This window comes from Bipolaris maydis (genome assembly GCF_028858645.1).
Source record: "Bipolaris maydis strain C4 unplaced genomic scaffold PSV08scaffold_1, whole genome shotgun sequence".
NCBI lineage: Eukaryota > Fungi > Ascomycota > Dothideomycetes > Pleosporales > Pleosporaceae > Bipolaris > Bipolaris maydis.
In genome coordinates, this window is record NW_027093857.1 from 1,185,675 (window position 1) to 1,209,163 (window position 23,489).

Here is a 23,489-nt window from a genome sequence, read left to right on the forward strand (position 1 = left end):
AGTCTTCCGACGCGCTTCCGACGCGCTTCCGTCCGCCTTCCGATCCGACACCTTGGAATCGCTCAAGGTTTAGATACTTGCTTGGTCTAAGAAAGTGGACCAATATGGTTCCACGATAAATCCGGCCTTCGCCGCCCTGCATATTCAACCCCTTCTATGATCCGGGAAACCTTACTGTGATTTGCTTCTGCTTTGTTTTTTTTTCACAATGAGCCCTCACAAAATTTTCAGTCTACCATGCACCTCTGCACTGCCGGAGTACGGCATATCTAAAAACGGCTTTCTTCCTGCCGAGCCACCGTTGTCCCGGCTGCCACAAGAATACTATCGTCCATGGGAACAGATCGTAGAGAGACTCCCTCTGCTTATCGAAACCCAGCAAATACGGCAATGGGTTGACGAATTGCCGATTCTCGAAGTATCTCAGCTAGACAGTGAAGCAGAATGGCAAAGAGCCCACTCGATGCTAGCTGTCATGGCTCAAGGATACATCTGGACAGGACCTGAACCATCAGAGGTAAAGAGAGCATCTTCATTGACTGAGATGACGACTAGGACTAACCAGATACTCAGCGGCTGCCTCCTGCAATTACTATCCCTTTCCTTCGGACGGCTGAACATCTCGAGGTACATCCTGTCGCCACATATGCAGCACTGAACCTATGGAACTGGAGACCATTAACCACCGACGCCGACTTGACTCAGCCGGAAAACATGGTCTCTCTCTATACAGCTACTGGCAGTGATGATGAATCGTGGTTCTTCATCATCTCAAATGCCATGGAGGCAAGGGCTGGTCCACTGATCGAGACCATGCTCGGTGCTATCGATGCTGTCGAAAAGGATGACGTTGCGACAGTGGTACATGCTTTGCAGTACTTCAAGAGGGGCGTTGAGAGTATTGGACAACTTTTGGAACGTATGGATGAACGATGCGATCCTCACGTGTTCTACCACACCATCAGACCATTCCTGGCTGGCAGCATGAACATGGCGGCTGCTGGTCTGCCAAATGGTGTCTTCTATGATGAAGGCAATGGCAAGGGCACATGGCGAGCGTACCGAGGCGGCTCCAATGGGCAGTCTTCCCTGCTCCAGTTCTTCGATGCCGTGCTGTCTGTAGACCATTCCAGAAGCGGCGGTTTTCACACTGAGATGCGCGGATACATGCCCGGCCCCCACGCTCGGTTCCTGGACGATGTCGAAGCCATTGCGAATATTCGCAGCTATGTAAATGGCCATCAAGAGAACGATGTGCTTCTTTCGGCGTTCAACGCAGCAGTTGCAGCACTCAGTGGCTTCCGCGACAAACACATCGCTCTTGTAACGAGGTACATCATCATACCAAGTCATTCGGCGAAGCCGGAAAGTCACGCAAAGAGGAGAGACATCGCTTCTGCCTCTACAGAGATGGTCGCAGAAAAGCCAAAGACACAAGAGCTGGTTGGTACCGGAGGCACCAAGTTGATTCCATTTCTACGGACGTCAAGAGACGAAACCAGCGAAACAAAAGTCGTACATTGAAGTCCGGATGCAGAATTTGTTGAGAAAATTTTGGATTAGAACACATGTTCCATTGAACTACGGAAAGAAGGTGTTGCCCATCTGTTGATTATGGATTGGGAAGAGCGGTATATCCGCCACAGACGCACCGTCCAGATTATAGGTACCCGGTTGAAGGAAATCCTGTAGACCTTGGTCATTCTCACTAGGCCACGGTAAAGCAAAGAAGTCGGCGTCATAGATGGTCCAGTCAAGCGGAGCTTGTGCAGGAGGATTTTGCAGAGTAGCTTGTGTGGAGGATGGCAAACCGGGTCCCGGTCGTGTTTGAGGACCTTCGATTGGATGGGCTCGAGGGATTTGCTCTGATGGCAATAGACCGAATAATTCAGAGGAAGCTTGCTTCCGCTTTCGGCGCAAATGCAGTTCCCGTTTCCTCGCATGTGCAGTTGTGATTTTAAGTAGAGACTGGGCAGCATGCGAATATTGACGAGCATGATGATCGACCATACCGAAGTAGTCCATACAGGCAATTGCATCTTTGCAGCTTTCTTCCAAGAGGAGGCCGGAGTTACCGAGAATGCCAACAGCCAGAACCAGTGTAGCAGTGAAGAGCCAAGATCTAGGGCCAATTAGCGAACATCTATTTTGACATGTATTAAAGCTTACACTACTAATGGCATCCTTCGAGGCAACTGATTTGCTTTTATCAAACCCTGTAAAGTGTCCACTAGTACAGAAGCCGCATCGATTGCGGCATCTGCGTATTTGCGTTTCTCTTGATGATCAGCAGGTGTGCCTCCATTCTTGAGCGAGGCGCCCATGTACTCATAAAGTTCGTAAATGAGAAATGGCCGTGTTAATAGCATAATACCATAGTAGTAAGAGCACAAAGTGGAGCAGGCGCCAACTACTCCCTCACGAGCTTGCTGTCGAGTTGTGATGTCTGAGAGATTTCCGAGCCATTTAGACGCCCAATTTTTAAGTTGCCTCGAGACGTAGTCGGCGATCCGTAGAGATATTCTCTTACGAGAGTACACTTCAACAACGACGCGTTCGACGATCATAAAAATTTGCACGCTCGCATCCAGTATGTTGGCACTGATATCGGACCTTATGTCGTCAGGGTTCATGTATTTGACAGTGCAGTCCACATCAGATGTGGAGGGTGGGCGACCTAAGACATTACTGGATGGCGGACGTCAGATATCAGCATATGTAACTATGGAAGCCTCATTAAATGAGGGGAATTATAAAGACTTACCTGATGAGTTGGTCGACGACGCGCAGACTCTTCCAGATACGATCCCGTACTGATCCAATATTCTCACCAAAAGAAGCGTTGACTTCGGTTCTGTGAAGACCAATTGCGTATGCAGTACGCGCAGCCAACGCTAGCCATCGTTAGCAGGTGACCCTACAAACACCCATACATACGATTACTTACAAAAGTACAAATATGCACCATTTGGCTGAGAAGCGCGGAGCATGAAAATAGCTACCAGTGTGAAGCCCTGGACGGTAGAAACGTTCATATTACTGCACATGAACTTTAGAAGTATGTTGAGTGCGTGCTTGAACCAAGCCTCTGCCTTGCCTTCAAACTTGTCTTGAGCACCGATGGCGAGCACAAGATAGAAGACAGCAGCGGCGACATCGTCTGGGCTAGATGCCTCATTGCTCGCCCAGTTTCTCAGCTCCGGTAGTAGATCCTCGCGTTGAAATAGTTGTACGAGGCCACTGCTGGCTGCAATGTACTCTTGGACCAGGGCGTCTACATGTTGCAGCTCAATGGGCGGGCATTGCTGTTGGTCGGCTAATGGGGGACGCGTGATTTCGATAATAGGATCCCTTGCAGCTTGCACCGAGACCCCTGGATCAACTTCGGATGTGATGAGATGCTTGACGGTTTGCAGAAAGGACAGTGGGGCGCAATCGCCGATGAAGATTAGTTTGCCTTGTGCGTCACGAAGAATACGGCCTTCCAGAGGGACCGCGGTATCGCCTTGTTGGTCGTCTCTACTCAGTGTAGGTGAGATTGATGTTGCAATTTCGGCGGCTTCATGCTGGTATCGTGATCCTTGAGAACTGATTTCATGAAGATTGTGTTCTCGGTTGTCTGGCGTATGGCCAGCCGAGAGGATGCGACGAAAAGACGAGCTGTCAGTATGGGCGCGTATAGTTGGAGATTCCACCACCGAATGAGCTTGATGTCGTAGATTTGAACCGCTGAATGTACATGTAGCTGCACGCTCTTTGCGTACACAGTATGCGCATGGTAATTCACCATCGCACTTGACTTTTCTCCTTCTACACAAATCGCATGCTGCTGCGACGCGATCAATACGACGCCGCTTTTCAGATGGAGTTACCAGCTGATCTGGTTGTGTGGACATTGCGAATCTATGACAGCAGAAATGCGCTTGTGGGTAGTTAGTGACGGGAGGCAATGTGGTTGACGGAACTTCCGTTGTTGTTGAAGGAGCCGTCCGACGCGTCGGATGTCCAATAGCTTCGGCTTGCGGCTATTAATGGTGGGCTTGGCGTTTCTTCAGCCGAGAGAATGCGTCATTGTGGATGCGAGCTTCCGATGCTCGAATCACTACCCGGCGACAAACAAAGTGTCAGTTGTACTCAACGCATGTCGTGGTAGATATACAGCTACATTTTTTCGAAAAAAAAAGAATTCAGTACTTTTTTCCCTTGCCCATTGCAAGTATCTTCTTAGATTTAAATCAAGAGTTACAATAATCACAAAGCATGGTGTAGCATGATTCAGTGATCCATTCCGGATTATGTCTTACTTGGAAGATATCCAAGTTACGTAACAACCAAGATGGGAGTACGAAAGGCGTTTGATCCAATCTCCTTATGAGACTATTCAACCAAGCAGAAGCGGAAACCAAGTCGATACTCTAGAAAAACTTATCATATCTTTGCTCAACAATTCTTTCCAATGATCTACTCTCCTTAACCATCTGAAGCAGACTAAACTATCCGTATACTAGAAACAAAAACGTCTTCTCCATACCTATTTCCTTCTACGAACGAAACCCCGTTCTGAAAAGCAAGCTTGAACACCTTTTCCAAAACGCCTCCCAACCATTTTGACCACACCCATACCGCCAGCAAAACTAACAACAAAAGATATCTTTTCCCCCATCTCGATGAACTTTCACCAAACTCCCCTCAGTTCAAATCGCTCAGCCTCATATCCACAACCACAAAATTCTTCAACCACCTCAGCGCAATCTCCCTGGGATCCTCCCCCTTCTGTATCCACACTTGCGTCTCAGGCAAACATGTGACCCAGTTCAGGAAGTCAGCCCACTCCTCCGCCATACGCTCCAACTGCCACTTTCCAGTCTGCACGTTAAACTTGCGGTGGTGCCAAGGAGTCTCGCGGTGCTGGTTGGGCAGGTGAGTGCCATTGGCCTGGCAGCTAACCGTGCGCAGAGTATTAGTGTATGAGTTTATAGCACCGAAATACATGTGCATCTTGTTGATCGTGATGTGGGCGACGTGGAGTTTTGGTTGGAGCTCTGTGGTCAAAATATTGGCGAGTTGTGAGGTGGGGGTGTTTGAAGGGATGTGCTCGGCGTCTGATACCACTTCCTTCAGGACGACAATACTAGTTTCCATTGGTTTGAAGAGGATGTGGTAGTCTTCGGGCTCGTCAAGGTCGAAGGCTTCTTCAAGCTTGACTAGGTGATCGCCGTGGGTGGAACATTCGGCCATTTCTTTGCGCTGAGTGTACTGCGATGTGTGGTAGCAGTATCCCATCGAGCGGTAGTAGTCCTCCATCTCCGTGCAGTATCTTAGGAGTTTGTTGCTGTGCTCGATCAGTTTTGCTAGTGCTTGCTGGCATACCTGCGGGAGCTGCGAACGCTCCACAACGTTGACGTTAATGCAACCTTTGCACATGGTGATGGGTTTTTTTTTTGATATATGGGTAGTGTTGGTGAAATTGGTTGATGTAGTTGTAGTTGTATGAGTTGAATGTTGTATATATGATAAATTAGTATCAGAAATATATACTCTCAGGTTTGATGAGCAGTTAGTCAGTGTAGTATATCCACCACTGTACAGTGAGTGGTGTGTTGACGTAGTGAATTCATGGTTGTCCGGTGAGAACAGGGGACACTGCCTAGTATTGCCAGTACAATGTTGAAGCCATACCCATTTGGTATTACATTCTGCGTTCTCACAGCCCCTACTTCGGTAATCATCGTGAATTACATCCACGTGGAACTTTTCTTGGCAGTGAAATTGGTCAATTAGTGCATCTTAGTGAGTGTCAGCCGTCATATTCCAATATACAAATGGGCCCACCATGAAAAGTGTATGGATCATTTACTAACAAAATTAGGTATTGGCAAGATTGAGCAGAAGATTGGTTGGTATATATACAAATAGACTCTGACATTCTATAGGCTAGGCAACGACGCCTCGATGTGAAGATGGTGGTATCCTCGGACGAAGAAGAAAATATAACGAAGAGGTATACAGCGATGAAGGATGCAGGCTAAAACCAGTGTCTCAGACAACAAAGTCCCCTTCTTTGTACCATGACAAACATGAACAACACCTAATAAAGCAGCAATCGCACTACTGGTTACCGCCTACAGCAATGGTAAACAGCTGTGGACTTCCGTCAAAAATTGTTCCAGCGACATCCTGTCCACCGTCCGGGACCACATCGTCGTAGGGGAAAGCGTAACCGCGTCCATCCTTCTGAATCTCATGCACGATGCGCGAGTAGTGGTTCGTCGTCGGGTCTTTGTAGTACTGGCTTGGGTTGCTACCATTGGGAAATTGATTGCCAGGTGTGTTGAGCAGAATACTTCTGTTGAAGGCAGCTGCGAGACGAGGAATGACTGCATTGCGAGCCTGGTTGGAGCCGGTTTGGAAAGGTCCAGTGCTGCACGAAAAAATGTCGCTTGCTGTTGGCGCAGTGAAAGAACCCGCCTCTCCAAGCTGAAGCTCGTTACCCTGAACGCGACCTTGCAGATTACCAGCAGCAGCTTGCGTGTTGATGATCATGTCTTCATTGCTGAACTTGTTCCACACTGCTTGGACGTAGCCATCCCAGTAATTGCCCCACGCATCCGGATTGCCAACAAGTAAGTTGTTCGGACTCAAAACTCGCAATGCACTGCCGTTATTCTCGTAGATCAACTTGTCCCAAGGGCGCCCATCACTTTGTGCTTGGGCGCGCAGCCTGTCCTGCAACACTTGCGGCCCATCAGGACCCATGCCTGGCACGCTCTGCGTCTGACCTTGGGTGTTGGTGAGGCTTATGGCAACTGGGATGCTGACAAAGTCGACATAACTGATGTTAGCAAAAAGCTGTGCATCGTTGTAGGTGAATTCGCAGAAGGTCCAGTTGATGTTGAAGTTTGGATCGCTAGGGTTGGTTACGCTGGGCTCAACGACAGCAGGGCCGGGGTTGAGCCGGAAGGTGAGCTTCGCACCAATGCTGAACCAGATGCGGCCACCAGCGATCTTTGGTATTCTGGCATTAACAGTATTCCCGGGATTGCCGAGCGGAATGGCGACGTCAGCCTGGAGTGGTTGCAGGATTTCACTGGGCCCTACAGGATAGTACACAGTCTGGCCGTCTGACTGGATAAAAATTGGCGTGTTTCCCCGCTCGAGGGCGAGACCTGTGATGTATGCATATACTGTGCTGGAACTAGACTTGTTCTGGAGTGCGAGCTGAAGGGTTCCAGGGGCAGCTTCAGCTAATACTTGTTGTTGGTCGCCATTGGCCTGGGATGCCGGCGCCGGCGCTGGTGCTGGCGTCTCGATGAGACTGTCGGCTTTGGCAGGGGCGGAAGGTTGTTCTGCCGGTTTCGATTTGCGATTCTGGAAGCTCTGGCGACGCTTGTTCAAGAAACTCTTGAACGCCTTCATGTTGGGCGATTGTCAATTCCTAGGATAACAGGTGTAGAAGCACAAAAAAAGATAATGATACGTATATCGAGGGCGCAGTTCTTTGAAAGGCGAAGAGAGAAAAGAAGAAGCCGACAATGCGAAGGATGCTTCGAGGTAAAATCAATACTTAGACGCGTAATGCATGGAAATAACAAAGAGATTTATACATGGATGACAGCAAAACGCGTCGTCAACAGCGTAGAATTCAAGGCGTGAATACCAGGGTCCAGCTGATGTCACACATGCGATGGCCTTGCCGGGTAAACCGGTTAGCGGTCGGCGCCTGCTCGCCAAGTCAGCAATGGCAGTTAGATTGTGACGGCCAACCAGAGGGCGGAAACCATCACCACCATCTTGCGGCCCGATCGGGAAGGCCCATGTCAAAGAAGCACGGGAGATGCGCTCGTGCCTGGCAATGCTGACTTGCGGAGTGGTGGGATTGCGCCATGGAGAGAGGCTGCGAGTTGGTATTGGACAGAGCCTGCTACCTGTCAGCTTAGAACGACGAAGAATGGTAAGCAGCGGTACGGGAACTACTATCCGTGTAGGGCTCCATGCACGTGACCTTCGTAAAAAGGTCTCACATGGTGGCATTTAGTGCTTAAGCCATGCGCATGAAGCGCCCAGAACCGTTTTCGCGGTTGGGGCGCGAGCCAGAGCATTGCGTCTTTAGTGTCTAACCTGACATCTCGTGAACTGCCTTAGCGTAAAAGTGATCACCCATGCCACATGCACTGCCGGAAAGCCAGAACTAACCTACTCGTACCCCTACTACCTAAGCTATCCCAAGCTCTTAGGCTAACAAATAGGGATGCACAACGTAAAGACTGTCCGCACCTACGCTTTCCAAGCTTCGTCTATAGCGTTCTTCTGTTGACAAGAACTGGTACTGATCGTCGACATCTGAATCTTTGATTGCGGTATGCTTCGGTCACGCTGTAAGCCACTGAGAGTTGGCACGAATGGGGTTGAGTCGTCCGAAGCAATCATATTTCATCTTGGTATGCGAGTAGGCCCAAGCGTAAAGCTCGAGTGGTGTATGACTATTTCCTCCTCTCACTTGGTCCATCTTATCAATATCCCGTGCTGATGCTCTGTCATGGGTGCACCAAGTTGGTGCCCTCGGGTTACATAGAGAGGTGTGGTCGCTAGGATTAACAACACGTGGTATAGGGCTGTCCTAGATCCATTTGCGAAAAGAGTTGCGTAACAAATGCCGAGGCTGGTAATTTCTTTTTCCAGTGTGTAGCGCTAGGCTAATCATCTGATCTTCCCTACCAGATGCTAGAATGACGCACCACTACCAAAAGCCATGTCTGAGTAGCTGTCATAGCATTGGTCGCCCCAGATGCCGCCGGCCATATCGAAGAACTGCTCGATGTCGAAATCTGCACTTCTCATTAGCGCGAACGGGTCACTGCTCCCATTGGCAGTGCCATCCATCTCCGCACTGCCTTCGCACGTGAAGTTCGCATCAGCCAGTGCGGGGTATTGCGCCTCTGATGCATGCATGGGGCATGCAGATGACATGACAGAGAGTGGATACGAGGCTTCGGCTGTACCTGTTTCCGTCGTCGTCCTTTGTGGGGGCTGTACAGGTTTCTGAATTGGTGCTTTTGGTCGGATTTTACGGATGTACCAATTCTTCGTCAAGTCCATCATGAAACACATCGCTCGCCAATAGTCGCTATGGGGCTGCTTCACCTCGTCGTACGTCGATAATTTTTGCATTCGGAAGCACAGAGATTCGAGACACAGCTCAAGACGCACTCGCTCTTGAGCTGCTTGTGCATCCCAGCCGCAGGCGGCATGTTCATCATTAGGCATACACAGCCTGGCTACTGTCATGATGACTGACGGCAAACGCATCCACTCAGAGAAGGATATCAAATGGTACTCGCTAGCTGGAAAAGATAGAAGAGTATCCAAGAACTTCTTGCCACCTTCCAGTGCAGAAAACAAGGAGTTAAGCTGTGCCGATTGTGGTGGTGGCGGAGCGTTCAATGCATGTGGGCGAAGGGAGACGCTGTGCAACAGTGTCTTACTGAAAGAAAAGGAAAGCTCGAGCACTGTGTGCTATTAATGAGGTCCAGGTAATTCCTTAGACATAAAAAGGTACTCACGTCTTTGAGATGCAGAGTAACAGGATTGTGCTTTCCATGCATCAAGCTGACCTTCTATAGAACGCAAAAGCATAAGCAGGCGTCCATCAGATAGTGACAGCTGTGCCGTATCAGCCGTAAATAGAATGTCTTGTATCTGTTCCTCAATCTGTCGCAGAGAAATCAAATGACTAATGACTTCATCAGATTCATACTCCAGTTCTTTTCCTAAGCTCTCAGCGGCTTCGGTCATGAAACGTGTATGCTTGAGTAGATTTGGCTTTTGAAAAGCACCGCCTACCCTGCACATTGTCAACATAGTATCAAACACTCTTTGAGAAGAACATACATAGACGAAATATAGTAGCAACCCAGGAATGCTCTTTGCCTTTCTCGTAATTCTTTTCCAGATGGCGGTGGAGGCCTACCCCGTAGCGGAGGGGTAAAGTCAATTGGTTGGTAATCTTGATGGAGACCAATGTCCAGTGCCAGTCCAATCACAAGGTGGTGAAGGAAGAAGATCTGTTGCGTCTTGTGGCTGAAAACAAAATGGTACCTTGGATGTTCAGCATATTGTAAGCCATACACGCAGAGGAGAAGTACCAGGATAGATAAACAAGGACGCTCTGTACGAGCCCGAGCGTCTTCCGAGGACGGACAATTGTGCGATGAGCGAGTTCCGTGCGGTATATTTTGTCAAGCCTCCTCTGTTGCGAGTAATCCTTCCACGACGCTGCTGTCATTATCGCAAGGAAAAGCATTGGCTTCTCTGCATGCAGGTCGGTACCGGAGAGTTGCGGAGATATCACAACAAATGGAAATGTAACCGAGATGGAACGGAACTCCTTCATCAATGATTCTGCTTCGCCTGAAGCAAGCAAACTCTGGATAAGCTCATCATCTATGGGATCTTCGAGTCGCTTTGTCGTCCTGAACGGACCTTCAGAAGGTTGACCGGCAGTCTGTCGATCATCAAAGCCATGCATACCACGAATTTCTTCGAGGTATTGACGATCAACTTCAGCATCATCAAAACTTTTTCCTAAGCGTGCTTCTGGTTGGGGCTCAATAGACATCCAGCCTCCTGGGACAACCGGCTTTGTCACCCTGGGCGGAACGGTAGGTGGAATGAACGCTGAGCTACTCGTGACCTCATTTCCAGATACACAAACGAGTTTGGCTACAAGGCCATCAATCTTTTGTTCAACTTGAGCAATGCGTCTGAATGGAGTAAGACACAGGAGATGCTGATGGCGGACGCCAACTTACGAAGGCGCACGTAGCTTTCTTGCTCGTCGGGGCGCGTCAGCCCAAACACACTCATTTCCAGAAGTGGAACATCTACAGTATCTTAGCAAGTTCCTGACATAATTGAGCCATCTTTGAGGAACTTTCGCGTCCATAGCTACGGTGAAGCAAGCAGTACCTCTGGCATCGACCGGATTGGCTGCTCGGCAAACATTTGGTTTTTAGATTCCTACAGCGTTGACACGCTTGTAGAGTCCTTGGCTGCTCCGCTTTCGCAGCGGAATGTCCCTCGTTTTCCTGCATTCAAATTTATTCGTTTGGAAGTTGCAACAAAAGTAGGGGTTCGGGGAGAGTGTTCGACCCGACACGGAACGGAGAAAACACTCCCACTCGTTCCCGACCATCCTAACTGCTTTGGGGTTAGAGTGGGGACGTGGGGATCCGTGGTTGCTCTACCGGTCATATACAGTTTCATCTCCATTATAAAGATGCAAGCATCACCAAAGACACCATCAACAAGAGCACACTTATTGAATTCTCTGTTGTTCCTATCTCCAAGACAGACCAGAAAATAAGACCTCTTATGATACATAGCAGGAGGCTTTCGACAATGACTCGTTGACCGTTTGTGAGACCCTAGTCTTCGCACACCTTCTACCTCTGAATTAATAAGCCACTAATTCTTTGACTCATCTATTTCCGAAGATCATAGTAGCCCTAGAACTGCAGCTTTGAAGCCAGCTGCCACCCATACCAAAGTGTTGCGCTAATTGTGATTAGATTCAAATGAATGCTCATTGCATGAGCACGAGAAAACGCTTTGTCCAGCATAAGCATTTTCTCACTCTTTCCACCTTGACCACCATGCAAATTTGAATTGTGTATTGCTATTCTTCGCATTAGTCCTATGTCGTACAAACACACCACTGGAAATTCGCCTCAAAAACCCTGTTGTTACGGTCTCGAGCAACAATCATACAGGAGCTTTACATACCTTGCGTTGCCCTCTCAATCATCAAAGCCCTAGTTCGAGGCCCATACAGGGCCAAGTTCAATCCTGCAGTCACACCGGCTATTGTGAAAGGAATGCAGCTGGCCGGTTCTCCGAATGACGAGAATGGTCCGTAAGGTGGACGTGTCAGCGCGACGGCAAGCAAAAGCAACGATTGGGCCCTGAAGTAGGCTGGGAAAAGTTGCTTTTGCAAACCCACAAATGCCGGTCTAGGCAACGCCCTGTAAGTAATCTTCGTTACCACGAAGGTCTGATATAGTTCCGTTCCAATCAAAGCGGAGTAAGCCAGTAAGTGGACTGGTGGAAGAACGGCCGATACTAGGGCAGTGAGCAGCATGTTTTCAACAAGGGATTTTTTTTGAAAAATTCAATTGAATCGACTAGGAAGATGTGTTATATTCGAAAGGGCCTGCCAAATGAATTTGAGTTGTATTGCTGCCTGGCGAGCCAGAGACGGATCGGATTTCGCGTTTCAACTAGCCTCCGTGCCGTTTAGTTCTATCCCTTTTTAGATATTCCTTTAGGAGACAGGGGGTTTTGCTACTACCTTGGTGATGAAAGCAATTTGATTACTTATCGTGTCTTTTGTGTATATGCATACGGCAATGCTTTCCTGCAGCCCCTAAGGCGTCTTTATTCATGAGCTGCCAAATTTCTGATCAATCACACAATGCAACAGCCGTCTGATTTCCTGATTAGAAACTGTCTAGTTTGCATTACAAGCAGATAGCGTACCTACATTTCACTACGAATACCTATACTCAAAGACAGATCTCTCGGATTAAATTACCGCGAGGTTCCTGGCGATCGGCAATGCACCCCCGCAATGTTTTCCCCGCCAGAGTAATTGCACGAATTATCAAGTATCTCTACGATAACTTTAGGAAGAACTGCCGACAACAGGACCGGTTCTTATACTAATGAGAGTATAGTGGTGTTCTAGTATGAATTTCATAAATTAAGTACATGATGGAAGATACCTACTACTTTTCCGCCGTCAGCGGTATAAATATGACAGGACTACAGATGTAAAAGCGTGCTGTCGCAAGCAGGGCCTTTCTTACTACTCTAAATCATCGATAGCTTCTATCGATTGTCGGATTTGCAAATAAGAGGAAATATAGTGCAGCCCCAACCATGCGTTTTACCCTCTTATCTCTATTGCCTCTTTCTCTTGCAGCACCAAGCAGCTTGCGCGATGCCACCGCCAAACCTATATATTGGCTCCTAGCCGGTGACTCAACAACAGCCACCAGCGGAGGATGGGGTGACGCATTTCTTTCCAAGACCGTCGCGCCAGGATCTTCCGGCAAAAATTACGGACACAGCGGTGCAACCACAGCATCCTTCCGCGCTGGAGGCGACTGGGGCCGAGTAATCAAAGACATTTCAAACCACAAGGAAGACTACGATGTCTACGTCACAATCCAGGTACCATCCTTGCCGCCTCCCAAAACACCAGTAAGAAACATTAAAGCTGACAGATAATTCAGTTCGGACACAACGACCAAAAAGAAACCTCAGGTGTCACCCCAACCCAATACCGCACCAATCTCGCAACCTTCGCTTCCGAAGTCAAAAGCTCAGGCGCAACACCCATTCTCGTCACGCCCCTCACACGCCGCACCTTCAACACAACCACCAAACGCGTCATTGAAAACCTTGCTCGAGAAACCGCACTCACAATTGACGTCGCAACGTCGAGCAACCTGCACTTTATCGATCTCAACAAAGCGTCGACAACGTACGTCAACGCGATTGGGCAAGCGGGCGCTGACACGTATAATTGGGTGGGAAACGGGTCGACGGCACGGGATCGCACGCATTTGAATCCGTGGGGGGAGGTAGTGTTTGGGCGACTGGTGAGTGATTTGTTAGTGGAGAAGTATGCGGGGGAGTTTAAGCAGTGGACAGTGGGGAATGAGACGTTGAGTCGGCTTATTAGGGAGGGGAAGCTTGCTTAGGTAGTTTCTTCTGGGCTACTGGTTTTGAGGACGCAGCCTGTGAATGGCAGAAGGAAGGGTTGAGAAAGGGGTATCGATGTAATTGATGTACAAAAGATTTAACTAAGAATAGAGATATTATCGAGTGGACTGAAATGGTTTTTGTTGGCTATTCAGCCATATCCCTGGCCGTCGTATCCTTCACCATCGTATCCTCCGCTCGCCCATCGATTTCCTCTCTTTTCGTTCGTGTTTTGCGTGCTGGTGAAACCGCTTACGCTAGAAGGAGGGGTGTCCCAAGGTTGGTACTGGCTACTATTTCCTGTATACTGGCTACCTTGCGTCGATGCTGGAGACGAAATCTCGGCATGTTGAGGATAAGATAGATACGGTTGTTGTGCCGTAGAGTCTTGTGGATAAGGGCAATACGGTCCTTGTGTCGGTTGTGAGAGCCCTGGATATCCATATGGCTGAGATTGAACGAAATGTTGGGATTGTTGATGCGCAATAGGTGGGCGATATGGCTCATTTCTTATGCCTATGGGATTGATTTGTGAATCATAGGAGCCGGACATGTGGTGTGGCGGTGGATGAGAAGGCTGGCTTTCTGCTGCATGGTCTTGTTCGGAGATTGAAGAATGCAAGGGTGGCCTATCCATCGAGTAGCTTGACTGTCGTTGTTGCTGCTGATACCGAGTGAGCGCTTCCAAATTCGCAATAGATTTCCGGTTAACAACTTTGCTCTGTCTCTTAAGCCCATGATCGATACTGCCTTTCTTTGAGGGTTGCGCATTGGGTTGAGGCGCAATAGCAGTCCCTGCCAGTGGGTTTGGTCGCTGCGAATTAGGCAACGGAGCAGATTCACGTCGCGGGACAATGGTTTCCGGGGTTTTTGTACGCAAAGGATCTGGCGGTTGTACATCAAAATCCTGGTAAGTGGAATTTTCAAGTGGAAATGTACCTCCTCTTGCGCCAATTGAAGGGTATGGTGTTTCGTGTTCGACCTCAGTTATGGTTTCTATAGTTCTTGATCGTATAGGATAAGGTAGGCTCGATGAACTTTGCAAGTGCTGTCCGTATGGAACTCCGTAGCGGTCTGCAGAATCTGCTGCTTCATATGTACCATGCCTTGCATTTGATGGCAGTCGTGGTACCGACGAATGAGGATGTGATCCTACACTCAGACTCGGTGGCATGTGGCCATATTTCACTGTTCTGAAACGTTTGACGGTCGGATTGCGCTTACAACGGTCTTGAGCCTCCTTTAATAACTTCCGGATTTTCGCCTCTTCCGAAACGTCTTCTTCCAGTTGCAAGTCTGTTACACTGCCCTCGTCCGTCTGACCAGATACCGAGACGTTGTCACCTTCCCATTTCTCTTCCTCCTCGTCTTCGTCTTCATCTTCACCATGTTTCGATACAGCGTCTGAATCCAAGTTGTCTTCCTCTAGATCAGAATTGTAATCTTCCTCAAGTGTATCAATAGCGTCAGAAGCGGACCCCCGAGTTGGATGGCGAGCGTATACATTAGCACCTGCTTTAAGCAATGCATCCACGCAAGCGGCTTGGCGATAGGCACAGGCTTCGACGAGTGCTTCATCGAGAAGATGATCTGGAGGCTTCATAGACAGATATCGATCCAGGATAGCTCTGTTGCCACGGATGGAAGCGGCAGCGATGGCACTCCGATAAACCCCTCCTTGAACCCGGAAATCTGCTCCAGCGTCCAGCAGCTTGTTGACGACATCCATGCGGTTGAAGTAAGAAGCTGCAATCAGAGCTGTATGATACTTGCCATCTTTATGGTTAACTAGCTCGATTGCCCTGTCGAGAATCTCGTCGATCATAGAGATTTCGGCTTTCATCGCAGCGGTCTGAAGAGCATCACCGTATTTGCCTCCCTTCGCATGGACATCCGCTCCGTGTCCGATTAGCTTTCTGACGATTTTAATGTTGTTACCTTTGACAGCAGCTGCCACAGTCGATCCAAGCAAGCCTCCTGAAGCTGTAGCGTTTGCACCGTTGTTAAGCAAACACTCGACGACGGACAAAACGCCAGACTGGGCAGCAGCAAGGATCGGGAAGCCATGAAGGCCACCACTGGCATTCACATCGGCATGATGTTTGATAAGAAGATTCACAATCTTTCTATGCCCACCAGCTGCAGCAGCAGACAATGCTCCTCCAAACATGCCGTTAGCTGGTCGGACGTTAACTGCAGCATTGTGCTTCAAAAGTTCTTGCACAACGTCCAACCAACCAGCAGCACATGCGGCTTGGAGAGCTGTCCCGTATGTGCCAGAAATGGGTTCAGTGATTGTGATGTCGGCACCTGCCTTGACAAGGACATGTATAGTTTCGATGTCCCCGGCCCATGCAGCGGCCTGCAGGGCTGTTCCGTATGGTCCTCCGATGGCGTTGACATTGGCACCTGCTTCGAGCAAGACTTCGCAACAATCTTCATCGCCCTCGGCGCTTTATTCCTGTCAACATTGCTCAAGCTATAAAATGAGATACTTACGCAGCGGCGTGAAGTGCAGTACCATATTTCTCGCTCGAGATATGCACATCAGCGCCATGCACCAATAGAAATCTCAAGCCTTCGATATCGCATGCATCTGCGCAATTGATCAGTGCAGTCGTTCCCCTGGCACAGGCTGCATCTATGTCTGAGACATTTTTGATAATAAGCTCCAGATCTTCGGTCAGTAGAGTTGAAGCAGCGAGTGAGATTACCGGCCAGTTGTCTTCGCCACCACGCACATTCACATGAGCACCGTGTTCGAGCAGAATTTTGGTCGCAGTGCTATCGCCTTGATCAACTGCTGCAATAATGGCGTATGAAAAGTGGCCCCCAAAGGCATTGACATCCGCCCCGTGTTCAATAAGAAGGCGGATGGTGGCTTCGTTGCCTGTGTGTACGGCAGCTGATATGGGAAGTTAGCAAAATTCGTTATTATGATAGAGTGGTGTGTACCTTGTAGTTCATGGCCGTAGTAACCAATGGGTTCAGTGTTGGTTTTGGCTCCACGATCCAGTAACAATTTCACGTTGTCGGCATCGCCGAACCATGCAGCCGCCTGGAGAGTTAGCATTAAGAAACTGCTACGTCAATCTCGGGACGTACCTGAAGAGCTGTACCATAGTCTCCTCCCCGTTTATTGACATCAGCTCCTTTGTCCAACAGAGCTTTCATGATTTCCATTGTGCCATCGTACCTGGATTGTAGTTAGCATGATTCAATGGCAAGTCGTAAGCTCAAGCATTCTGCTGAAGTAGTGTCCAGAAGCAGGTTCGCCAAAAGTGAAGGTTTGATATGCAACCCCTCGCAGCTCACTGGAGGGGTATTTGAAGAAAGCATCTATCATCCACCAGAGTCTCAAAGACAGCTCATACTTACGCGCTAGCTGCTAGTGCGAATCCGTAACTTGTAATCGGTTAGTTTTTGATTAAAACACGTGCTTGGTAAACTTACATTGGACCCCCAACGTTTGGATCAGCGCCAAACTCTAGAAGAAGCTTAACAGTCTCCAGATGTTTGTTGTCGGTAGCTTCGTACAAAGCCTCGTCAAGTTGTGCTTGGTCGATCCCTCGCGGATATAGCAGTCTCAAGACTTCCGTTCTACCGTAAAAAGCCGCTAGTGAGAATGACCTCTGGTGTCTTAGTGTAGAAGATGAGAGCTCCGAATCCCGATTCAATATCGCAGCCACTATTGAAGCGTAGCCCTTCTGAGCAGCTACCTGTAAGGCTTGTTCCAAAATTAACACTCGTTGTTCATCCTTCAATAAGATCTCAAAGACCTCCAGATGATTGTAGGTGGCTGCAGCACTCAGGAAACTTCGGTAGGTTTTTATGTGAAGATGGGGATTCCAAGATTTTGAAAGAAGATAACGGACGACAGGAGCATGCCCTCGCCGCACAGCTGCACCAAGTGCAGAGCCATACCTAGTTGTTGGTAACTCTCGTCAGTATGCGCTCTAGTGTTGACTCAAATATGGACGTTACGTACCAATATTCCTCATTGGGGTCAATCTCTGCACCCCGTTCAATCAAAATACGCACGGCATCCAGATTTCCAGAAAAGGCGGCGAGGTTCAGCGCTCGTCGGTGCGGTCCACCAGTAATGTTTACCTCGGCGTTGTGATCCAGCAAAAGCTCAACAATACGGTTATCAAGACTACCAACAGCCGCATAGAGCGCTGTTCCGTATTCAGGAGAGAGAGAGTTAACGTTAGTGTTACGGTCCAGTAAGATTTTGACAATGTCGTAACGGCCATTCCTGCAGGCAGCATGCAATGCTGTTGGGTTTCCATCAGAGCTTACGAAATCAACGTCTGCACCTGCTCCAAGCAGAATGTTGATAATTTCTTCGTTTCCGTTTTCGCAAGCATAGTAAAGAGGTTGAAAGCCTAAGGAGTCTTGCTCATGCACGTTAGGGGTTCCGTTGAGGTTTATCAGGTGATCAACCAAAGCGGGAAATTCGAGAATCACTGCCACGTGAAGGGAAGAAATATCTTGCTGGCCTTCCATACCGTGTACTTCCCGGATAGTGTTCCACCACTTCTGACGAGCTTCTGAGTCCTTCTGCCAAAAGGGGTGGCTAAAGTTGAATTCCTCAAGAACATCGGGCGGCGCCCTTTTCGCATGTTCTACCCAGTAACGAACGGGGTATCTGAGGTCGACATCGAGAAGATCTTCAGTCTCGTCATCTCCTTGAGCTGAAGATGCATCGCTCATGTCATCAGAGCCGGACTCATCAGTGTCAGTATCTGCTGCATATGGTGTGTTCTCTGCGGCAACGGCGACCTCGGTCTCTTCCTGCTCGGCATCGTCGACAGATACATCCTGTACTTCAATGGCCTGGTAAATGTATTCCAATGAACGCAGGGCAATGATACCGTGCTGTACATCGTCGAGGTCCAGCGAAAGATCATACTTAGCGTATACTGCAAGGTGTTCTGCAGCAGATATGTCGATCCATTCAACAGTACTGTTGTCCAGATCCCAGTCATTACCCCTCAAGGTAAGGAACGCTCCACATCGTACAATGTATTCTTTCAGCTTCTCAAGATCTTCTAGGTCGTCATGAGGCAATCCAACCATGACAGCAAGCTCTCGCATCGTTGGAGCTATGTACGATAAGACTCTGCAACGCAGTATCTCTTTTGTGTATTCATATCCTTCAGCTTGTGGGCTGAGAATACGCTTTCGGATGTGTTCAAACATGTCGGTGAGACCATATGGAAATGACTCTAGCAGTTTCCTAATCTCGGCATAGTGCGTGCGTCCTGGTTTCCATGCATTCCTCAATTCTCGTACGACGAGACTGACATAGATCCAGTTATCCTCAGCGCGAAGGTAGATGTGACGTTTCACAAAATATGCCAAAGAAGCTGGAAGGGCAAGTTCATCCACACGCACAGATATGTGTGCTTTTAGATCGTCACTCACTTGAGCAGAGTTGTCTGCATCGTTAAGATCAATCTCTGGAACCTTGCCCTTCAAACATTTCTCAATGCTCGGGCGACCGCTGCGGTTAAACAGGAGCCATTTGATAGGCCGAAAATCTCCGTCATTGTGGGTCGCGGTTGTGGGCTCTAGTATCGCTCCTCCCATATATGCAAGGAAGTGTCCCAATGATTCTTCAGCCAGTTGCTCTACGCCATACACAATGATGTATATCCTTGAGTTGCGGGTATCCTCAGCCATCTTTTGCAGGGCCGTCCACAGTGCAGGTATCTTCAACATTTCTTCCGGGTCAAATATTTGGCTCCCGACATCTCTGCTGCCCCGAGAGTCCAGGAGAAGGTGACGTGCAAGGTCTTGGTCGATATCCAGTAACTGACGGACAATGATTTGTAACAAACCCTTCAAAGTACGCCTCATTCTGTCACTTTGATCACAGTAAAAAGATGCAACTAACGAGTTGTGGTCGACATCTTGCTTCAGGTACTCTAAAGCCGAAGATGCGATAGCCCCTTGACCTGTTCCAGCCTTTCCGTGAATCCAGAAGACATGATTGGTATCCGAGGTTCTCCATTGCTGGAAATTGGCAAGTTCCAGGATTGATGAGAGTTTGGCGCTTTTCGCTTCCCGATAGGAGCCCTTCATGGCCGCTTCAATATCCACAAATCCTTTTCCCAAAGCGTCTATCATGCTATGGTACGTGCGGTCATCTACCTGAGATTGCCGCAGCATGTTCTGGCGCGTCTTGATGATGCTTTCTGCTTTGTTTGCTATTTCCCTGATCTCATCGGATACAGCAGTGAAATTTCCATCCTTTGGTCCAGGATACTTGTTCAATTGGAAGTGATCCGACATGAGAGAGAGACTCTCAAATGACTCAATAGTCGCAGAATCTTGATCGACAATGCGCTCCTTCTTCTTAAGCCACGAGACACCTTTTACCATATAGTTGACGAGATCACTGTCGTTCTCTTCCCAGAAGCAAAGTAGCCGAATCTGAGCATCTCTCGCCATGAAAGAAAATTCGGTAAGCATACTTCGTAGGATCTCCGAGTCTTTCTCAAGAACCTTGAGAAGAGATGATGGGGTACCCCAGCCAGCAAGTTCAGCCATTGATGCCAAAACCAGTGCTTTTGACTGACTGGATGTGCCATGAAATGGCGTGCCTAGGAAAAAGCAGCCGGCAACCCAGGGGTAGACATTTGGAAAGTCTCTTTGACGGGATCGTGCCATGAGTAGAGCCTTTTCTAAGATAATGCCACCCAGACAATGAGCAATGAAAATAATAGGTGTCTTTGCTTCGTTCTTAGTGGATGTCAGCAAGGACTCAGATAGTGTGGTATTCAACACCCACTACTCTTGATCGATCTAGTCCATGAAGCAGCTTGTTTGCCACATTGTCTATTCGTTCGTCGACAGATCCCTTTCCAAACCATTGTGATTGGTACTGGAAAACGCTAATCTTGGCATGTGGAATCTTTTTTGGCAACATGTTGGCATCTCGCAGCCAATGCACCTTGTCTTTCTTCCATGTGTATTCAGGGTCCGCTCCAAGGCCAGGGATGGCAATGATTCTGCCAGTATTTGTTATTCAGGTTCAAAATGGAATGCACAGTGACATACTCGACCTTGGCCGACGACTTGACCGACGATTGTTCATCATTTGGATATACAATATTTAATCCGGGATTGAAAGACTATCTCTTCAGCAAATCCATAGAGGCAGATTGGCACTACTAACCTGGGCATCGAACTTCGAATGCGGAGCCTTCGCGGCCGAAGCCATCGCGAACACTTGATCCACGAGTTTGCAGTATGTATCGAAAAACAACGATCACTTTGTTTTAGCTATCTGTCGTAGAAAAAATGCGCGATTGGAATGTTTGGAGGCTCTTGCAAGCTGCCCTAGGCCTTGGCATATACGCCCTGATGTTGGGGGCGGAAAGATTTGGGGGCGAAATTTCCCAAGGGAGTAAGACGACGCTCAGTTTGTCAGCATTGGCGTGCACCTTTTTGGTATAACAATATCAAAAATGCTCGGCAATTTGGAACAACCCCAGATTACGAGACAAGGTTAGGCGAGAAACATGCCGCACTATTCCGCCGGTGTGGCAATGTGGGAATCCGCGACTCGCTTGATCTTCCACATGATTGCGCCATGTCGCTCTATTCAAGGCTGCTATGCTCTCTTCTAACAAGACGATCGATTGCTCCTCGACTGAATGTCTCTCAAAAAAATGTATTCGCAAGCTGCGAGTGAACAGCTACCGGTGCCGTTTCGCACGGCGCCCCTGAAAACCTCGAGTCCTGATGGTATCGCACAGCCAGAGGTGCCTTTACTACCAGCAACGTTCCGCAAAAACTATAAGGTTGAGCCCGTCAACACCAATATTGGCGCATTTCTTGACATCGAATTCAATGTCCGGAGGTTGAACGAGATCCACGACTGGCTATGGCTTGTCGGACTTCCAACAGCGCCCCGGCCACTCCATTACCAGATCGTCAAAGGAAGGGAGATTATAGTGACGGAACAGCTGGATTTACATCTCATCTGGTCTTCTTCCAAGTCCTCCTCGATACTCATCAAACCATTACCCCGTTTCCTGTTTTGCCCGGTATTTTGGCAAACGGAAATCTGCCCGCGTCAACATTTGTACGAGACAGCACTTGGATTCCTGTTATCGTATGTTGCGCTCATCGAACGAGAGGTCGACTACAACTTAGCTATCTTCCACGGACTCATTCCCAAAGAGATAACCTGGGCTGGGTGGTTGTCGCTCGTGAGCGACATCATCTGTACCCTGCCTCAAGCAGCACCTTTCAACTCAGCTCTCACTCCATCGACAGATGTCATGGAAGGCCATTTAGGAGTCAATAAGCGCTTCATATACGGCGAGCTACGCCTTGGGCGACTGAACTGGATATACCGCTTGGTTATGGGCGAGATACGCGGGTATCTTAGCGGTTGTACAACGTATGGATCATTCATGCGCGAAAATATCAACAGCCTCATCACTTGGTTCGCATACACCACCATTGTCCTCTCAGCTATGCAGGTCGGGCTCTCCACAAAGTCACTTGGAGACAACCACTCCTTTAGTATGGCATCCTTCGTCTTTTCGATTTTCTCTATTCTGGCACCGCTCGCGTGTATTCTGGCTATCACGGCCATCATGGCGGTCATGATTATCATCAATCTTGTGCGGACGCTAAGGATTCGAAAGCAGAAGCGACGTAGAGGTGTCAAAGTATGAGTGGCGTGAATGAGTATGTGAGGATGGAAGCTTCACAGCAAACAGTGACACACTACGGACCAGAAGATGCAATCAATGGCAACGCTGAATCCAACCAAAAACTCCAGCTGTCTGGCATCCTGTACTAGGCTTTGCCAGTGTCGGAAGCTGCCTGCTCATCTTCGGTCGCCCGGCCGTCGCTCAGGGACAGTTAGAATGGTTCACTAAAGTAGGGGTCTCCAGTCCACGATGCCATAAAATGCAGCCACCACAAACAGTAGAACGACATCAGACCTTTTAACAACGGACAGTATGCTTTTCAAGGCGGGATTTCAGGTTCCTCGATACCAAAAACACCTTCCCGTATCGCTTGACATGTCCGAACGTTTCATTAGTTGGGCTAAGTGACTGATCAGTGGACCTATCATAATAATAACTAGGGATTCAAAAACCATGTACATTTCAGCAGAAAATTCCTTAATCTGATCTGGTGTTTGAAGATGAATCATAAGAGGAACCTGTATTTATTGCGAGAAGAGAGATGGTGTCTGCACTGGAAAGAGTGCGCAACACGGAGGTTGATCTAGTCAAAGATGTCTTAACCGCCAATGTAGAGATTCTTTCAAAACTCCGATATATTGTAAATCTACTGCTATTGCCTTTTCCCTACGGAACTTCGCAACATAGCTCAACAGCATCAGCAAAATAACTACATGTCCGTCCTCTCCTGCAAACACCGCTTTCCGATGTACATGAGTGCTTTGCTAATACGGACTGGACCTCAGCATTGCACAGTTTGGACTTGTCTTTCACAAAAAAAAACCCAACGTGTTTGATGGATAAAAGGCACGACTGAATAACGGTCGAACATGGCTAGCTTTTTTTAGGCTGGAGACGGACACGATGCATTAGCTTGCATCTATTTCTTACGCTTTCGGGACGCCCAGGCCGCCACGCAAGTACAACGCTACAACTCTTGACAACGGAATGCTCCTTTACCGTCCGCAAGCGTTGAGCTTGATCGTATATGAGACGACAGAGTCTCCA

The 23,489-nt window shown here is 48.5% G+C and overlaps 9 protein-coding genes across 9 annotated transcripts; 3 read left to right on the forward strand and 6 right to left on the reverse strand.

The window, feature by feature from the left end:
• The first annotated feature begins 113 nt into the window (after positions 1-113).
• PSV08DRAFT_1341 (Indoleamine 2,3-dioxygenase) lies at positions 114-1,542 on the forward strand. The gene is made up of 2 exons (XM_014222636.2): positions 114-517; positions 574-1,542. Exons 1-2 carry the CDS (start codon positions 209-211, stop codon positions 1,522-1,524), a joined length of 1,260 nt encoding a protein of 419 aa, XP_014078111.1. The 5' UTR covers positions 114-208; the 3' UTR covers positions 1,525-1,542.
• A 39-nt stretch (positions 1,543-1,581) lies between these two features.
• Positions 1,582-3,896, reverse strand: PSV08DRAFT_357876 (uncharacterized protein; the record flags this gene model as incomplete). Its single annotated transcript, XM_014222637.1, has 4 exons — positions 1,582-2,122; positions 2,170-2,688; positions 2,765-2,894; positions 2,948-3,896. The coding sequence occupies 4 exons, from the start codon at positions 3,894-3,896 to the stop codon at positions 1,582-1,584; spliced, it is 2,139 nt and encodes a 712-aa protein (XP_014078112.1).
• Positions 3,897-4,689: 793 nt separating this feature from the next.
• Positions 4,690-5,424, reverse strand: PSV08DRAFT_168413 (uncharacterized protein; the record flags this gene model as incomplete). Its single annotated transcript, XM_014222638.1, has 1 exon — positions 4,690-5,424. The coding sequence occupies one exon, from the start codon at positions 5,422-5,424 to the stop codon at positions 4,690-4,692; it is 735 nt and encodes a 244-aa protein (XP_014078113.1).
• A 484-nt stretch (positions 5,425-5,908) lies between these two features.
• Positions 5,909-7,416, reverse strand: PSV08DRAFT_357877 (glycoside hydrolase; the record flags this gene model as incomplete). Its single annotated transcript, XM_014222639.2, has 1 exon — positions 5,909-7,416. One exon carries the CDS (start codon positions 7,414-7,416, stop codon positions 6,109-6,111), a length of 1,308 nt encoding a protein of 435 aa, XP_014078114.1. The 3' UTR covers positions 5,909-6,108.
• A 993-nt stretch (positions 7,417-8,409) lies between these two features.
• Positions 8,410-11,090, reverse strand: PSV08DRAFT_192675 (uncharacterized protein; the record flags this gene model as incomplete). The annotated part of the gene is made up of 6 exons (XM_014222640.2): positions 8,410-9,506; positions 9,561-9,841; positions 9,889-10,095; positions 10,143-10,760; positions 10,809-10,880; positions 10,966-11,090. 6 exons carry the CDS (start codon positions 11,088-11,090, stop codon positions 8,722-8,724), a joined length of 2,088 nt encoding a protein of 695 aa, XP_014078115.2. The 3' UTR covers positions 8,410-8,721.
• Positions 11,091-11,504: 414 nt separating this feature from the next.
• Positions 11,505-12,191, reverse strand: PSV08DRAFT_213403 (uncharacterized protein; the record flags this gene model as incomplete). Its single annotated transcript, XM_014222641.1, has 2 exons — positions 11,782-12,191; positions 11,505-11,674 (listed from the first exon to the last, which is right to left on the reverse strand). The coding sequence occupies exons 1-2, from the start codon at positions 12,134-12,136 to the stop codon at positions 11,505-11,507; spliced, it is 525 nt and encodes a 174-aa protein (XP_014078116.1). The 5' UTR covers positions 12,137-12,191.
• Positions 12,192-12,936: 745 nt separating this feature from the next.
• PSV08DRAFT_346030 (carbohydrate esterase) lies at positions 12,937-13,763 on the forward strand (the record flags this gene model as incomplete). Its single annotated transcript, XM_014222642.1, has 2 exons — positions 12,937-13,230; positions 13,293-13,763. The coding sequence occupies 2 exons, from the start codon at positions 12,937-12,939 to the stop codon at positions 13,761-13,763; spliced, it is 765 nt and encodes a 254-aa protein (XP_014078117.1).
• Positions 13,764-13,821: 58 nt separating this feature from the next.
• PSV08DRAFT_357879 (ankyrin repeat-containing domain protein) lies at positions 13,822-21,066 on the reverse strand. The gene is made up of 10 exons (XM_014222644.2): positions 20,951-21,066; positions 20,833-20,906; positions 20,564-20,783; positions 17,753-20,514; positions 17,218-17,688; positions 17,143-17,169; positions 16,870-16,960; positions 16,720-16,822; positions 16,264-16,669; positions 13,822-16,217 (listed from the first exon to the last, which is right to left on the reverse strand). The coding sequence occupies exons 1-10, from the start codon at positions 20,993-20,995 to the stop codon at positions 13,916-13,918; spliced, it is 6,501 nt and encodes a 2,166-aa protein (XP_014078119.2). The 5' UTR covers positions 20,996-21,066; the 3' UTR covers positions 13,822-13,915.
• A 348-nt stretch (positions 21,067-21,414) lies between these two features.
• PSV08DRAFT_213408 (uncharacterized protein) lies at positions 21,415-22,728 on the forward strand. The gene has a single exon (XM_014222646.2). It carries the CDS (start codon positions 21,432-21,434, stop codon positions 22,461-22,463), a length of 1,032 nt encoding a protein of 343 aa, XP_014078121.2. The 5' UTR covers positions 21,415-21,431; the 3' UTR covers positions 22,464-22,728.
• The last annotated feature ends 761 nt before the right edge of the window (positions 22,729-23,489 follow it).

Coding starts and splice junctions, on each gene's coding strand:
- PSV08DRAFT_1341 (XM_014222636.2), top strand. CDS start 209: ATGAGCCCTCACAAAATTTTCAGTCTACCATGCACCTCTGCACTGCCG. Junction 518..573: donor CAGGACCTGAACCATCAGAG/GTAAAGAGAGCA, acceptor CCAGATACTCAG/CGGCTGCCTCCTGCAATTAC.
- PSV08DRAFT_357879 (XM_014222644.2), bottom strand. CDS start 20,995: ATGGCTTCGGCCGCGAAGGCTCCGCATTCGAAGTTCGATGCCCAG. Junction 17,689..17,752: donor GACCCCAATGAGGAATATTG/GTACGTAACGTC, acceptor ACCAACAACTAG/GTATGGCTCTGCACTTGGTG. Junction 17,170..17,217: donor CCAAACGTTGGGGGTCCAAT/GTAAGTTTACCA, acceptor ACCGATTACAAG/TTACGGATTCGCACTAGCAG.
- PSV08DRAFT_213408 (XM_014222646.2), top strand. CDS start 21,432: ATGTCTCTCAAAAAAATGTATTCGCAAGCTGCGAGTGAACAGCTACCG.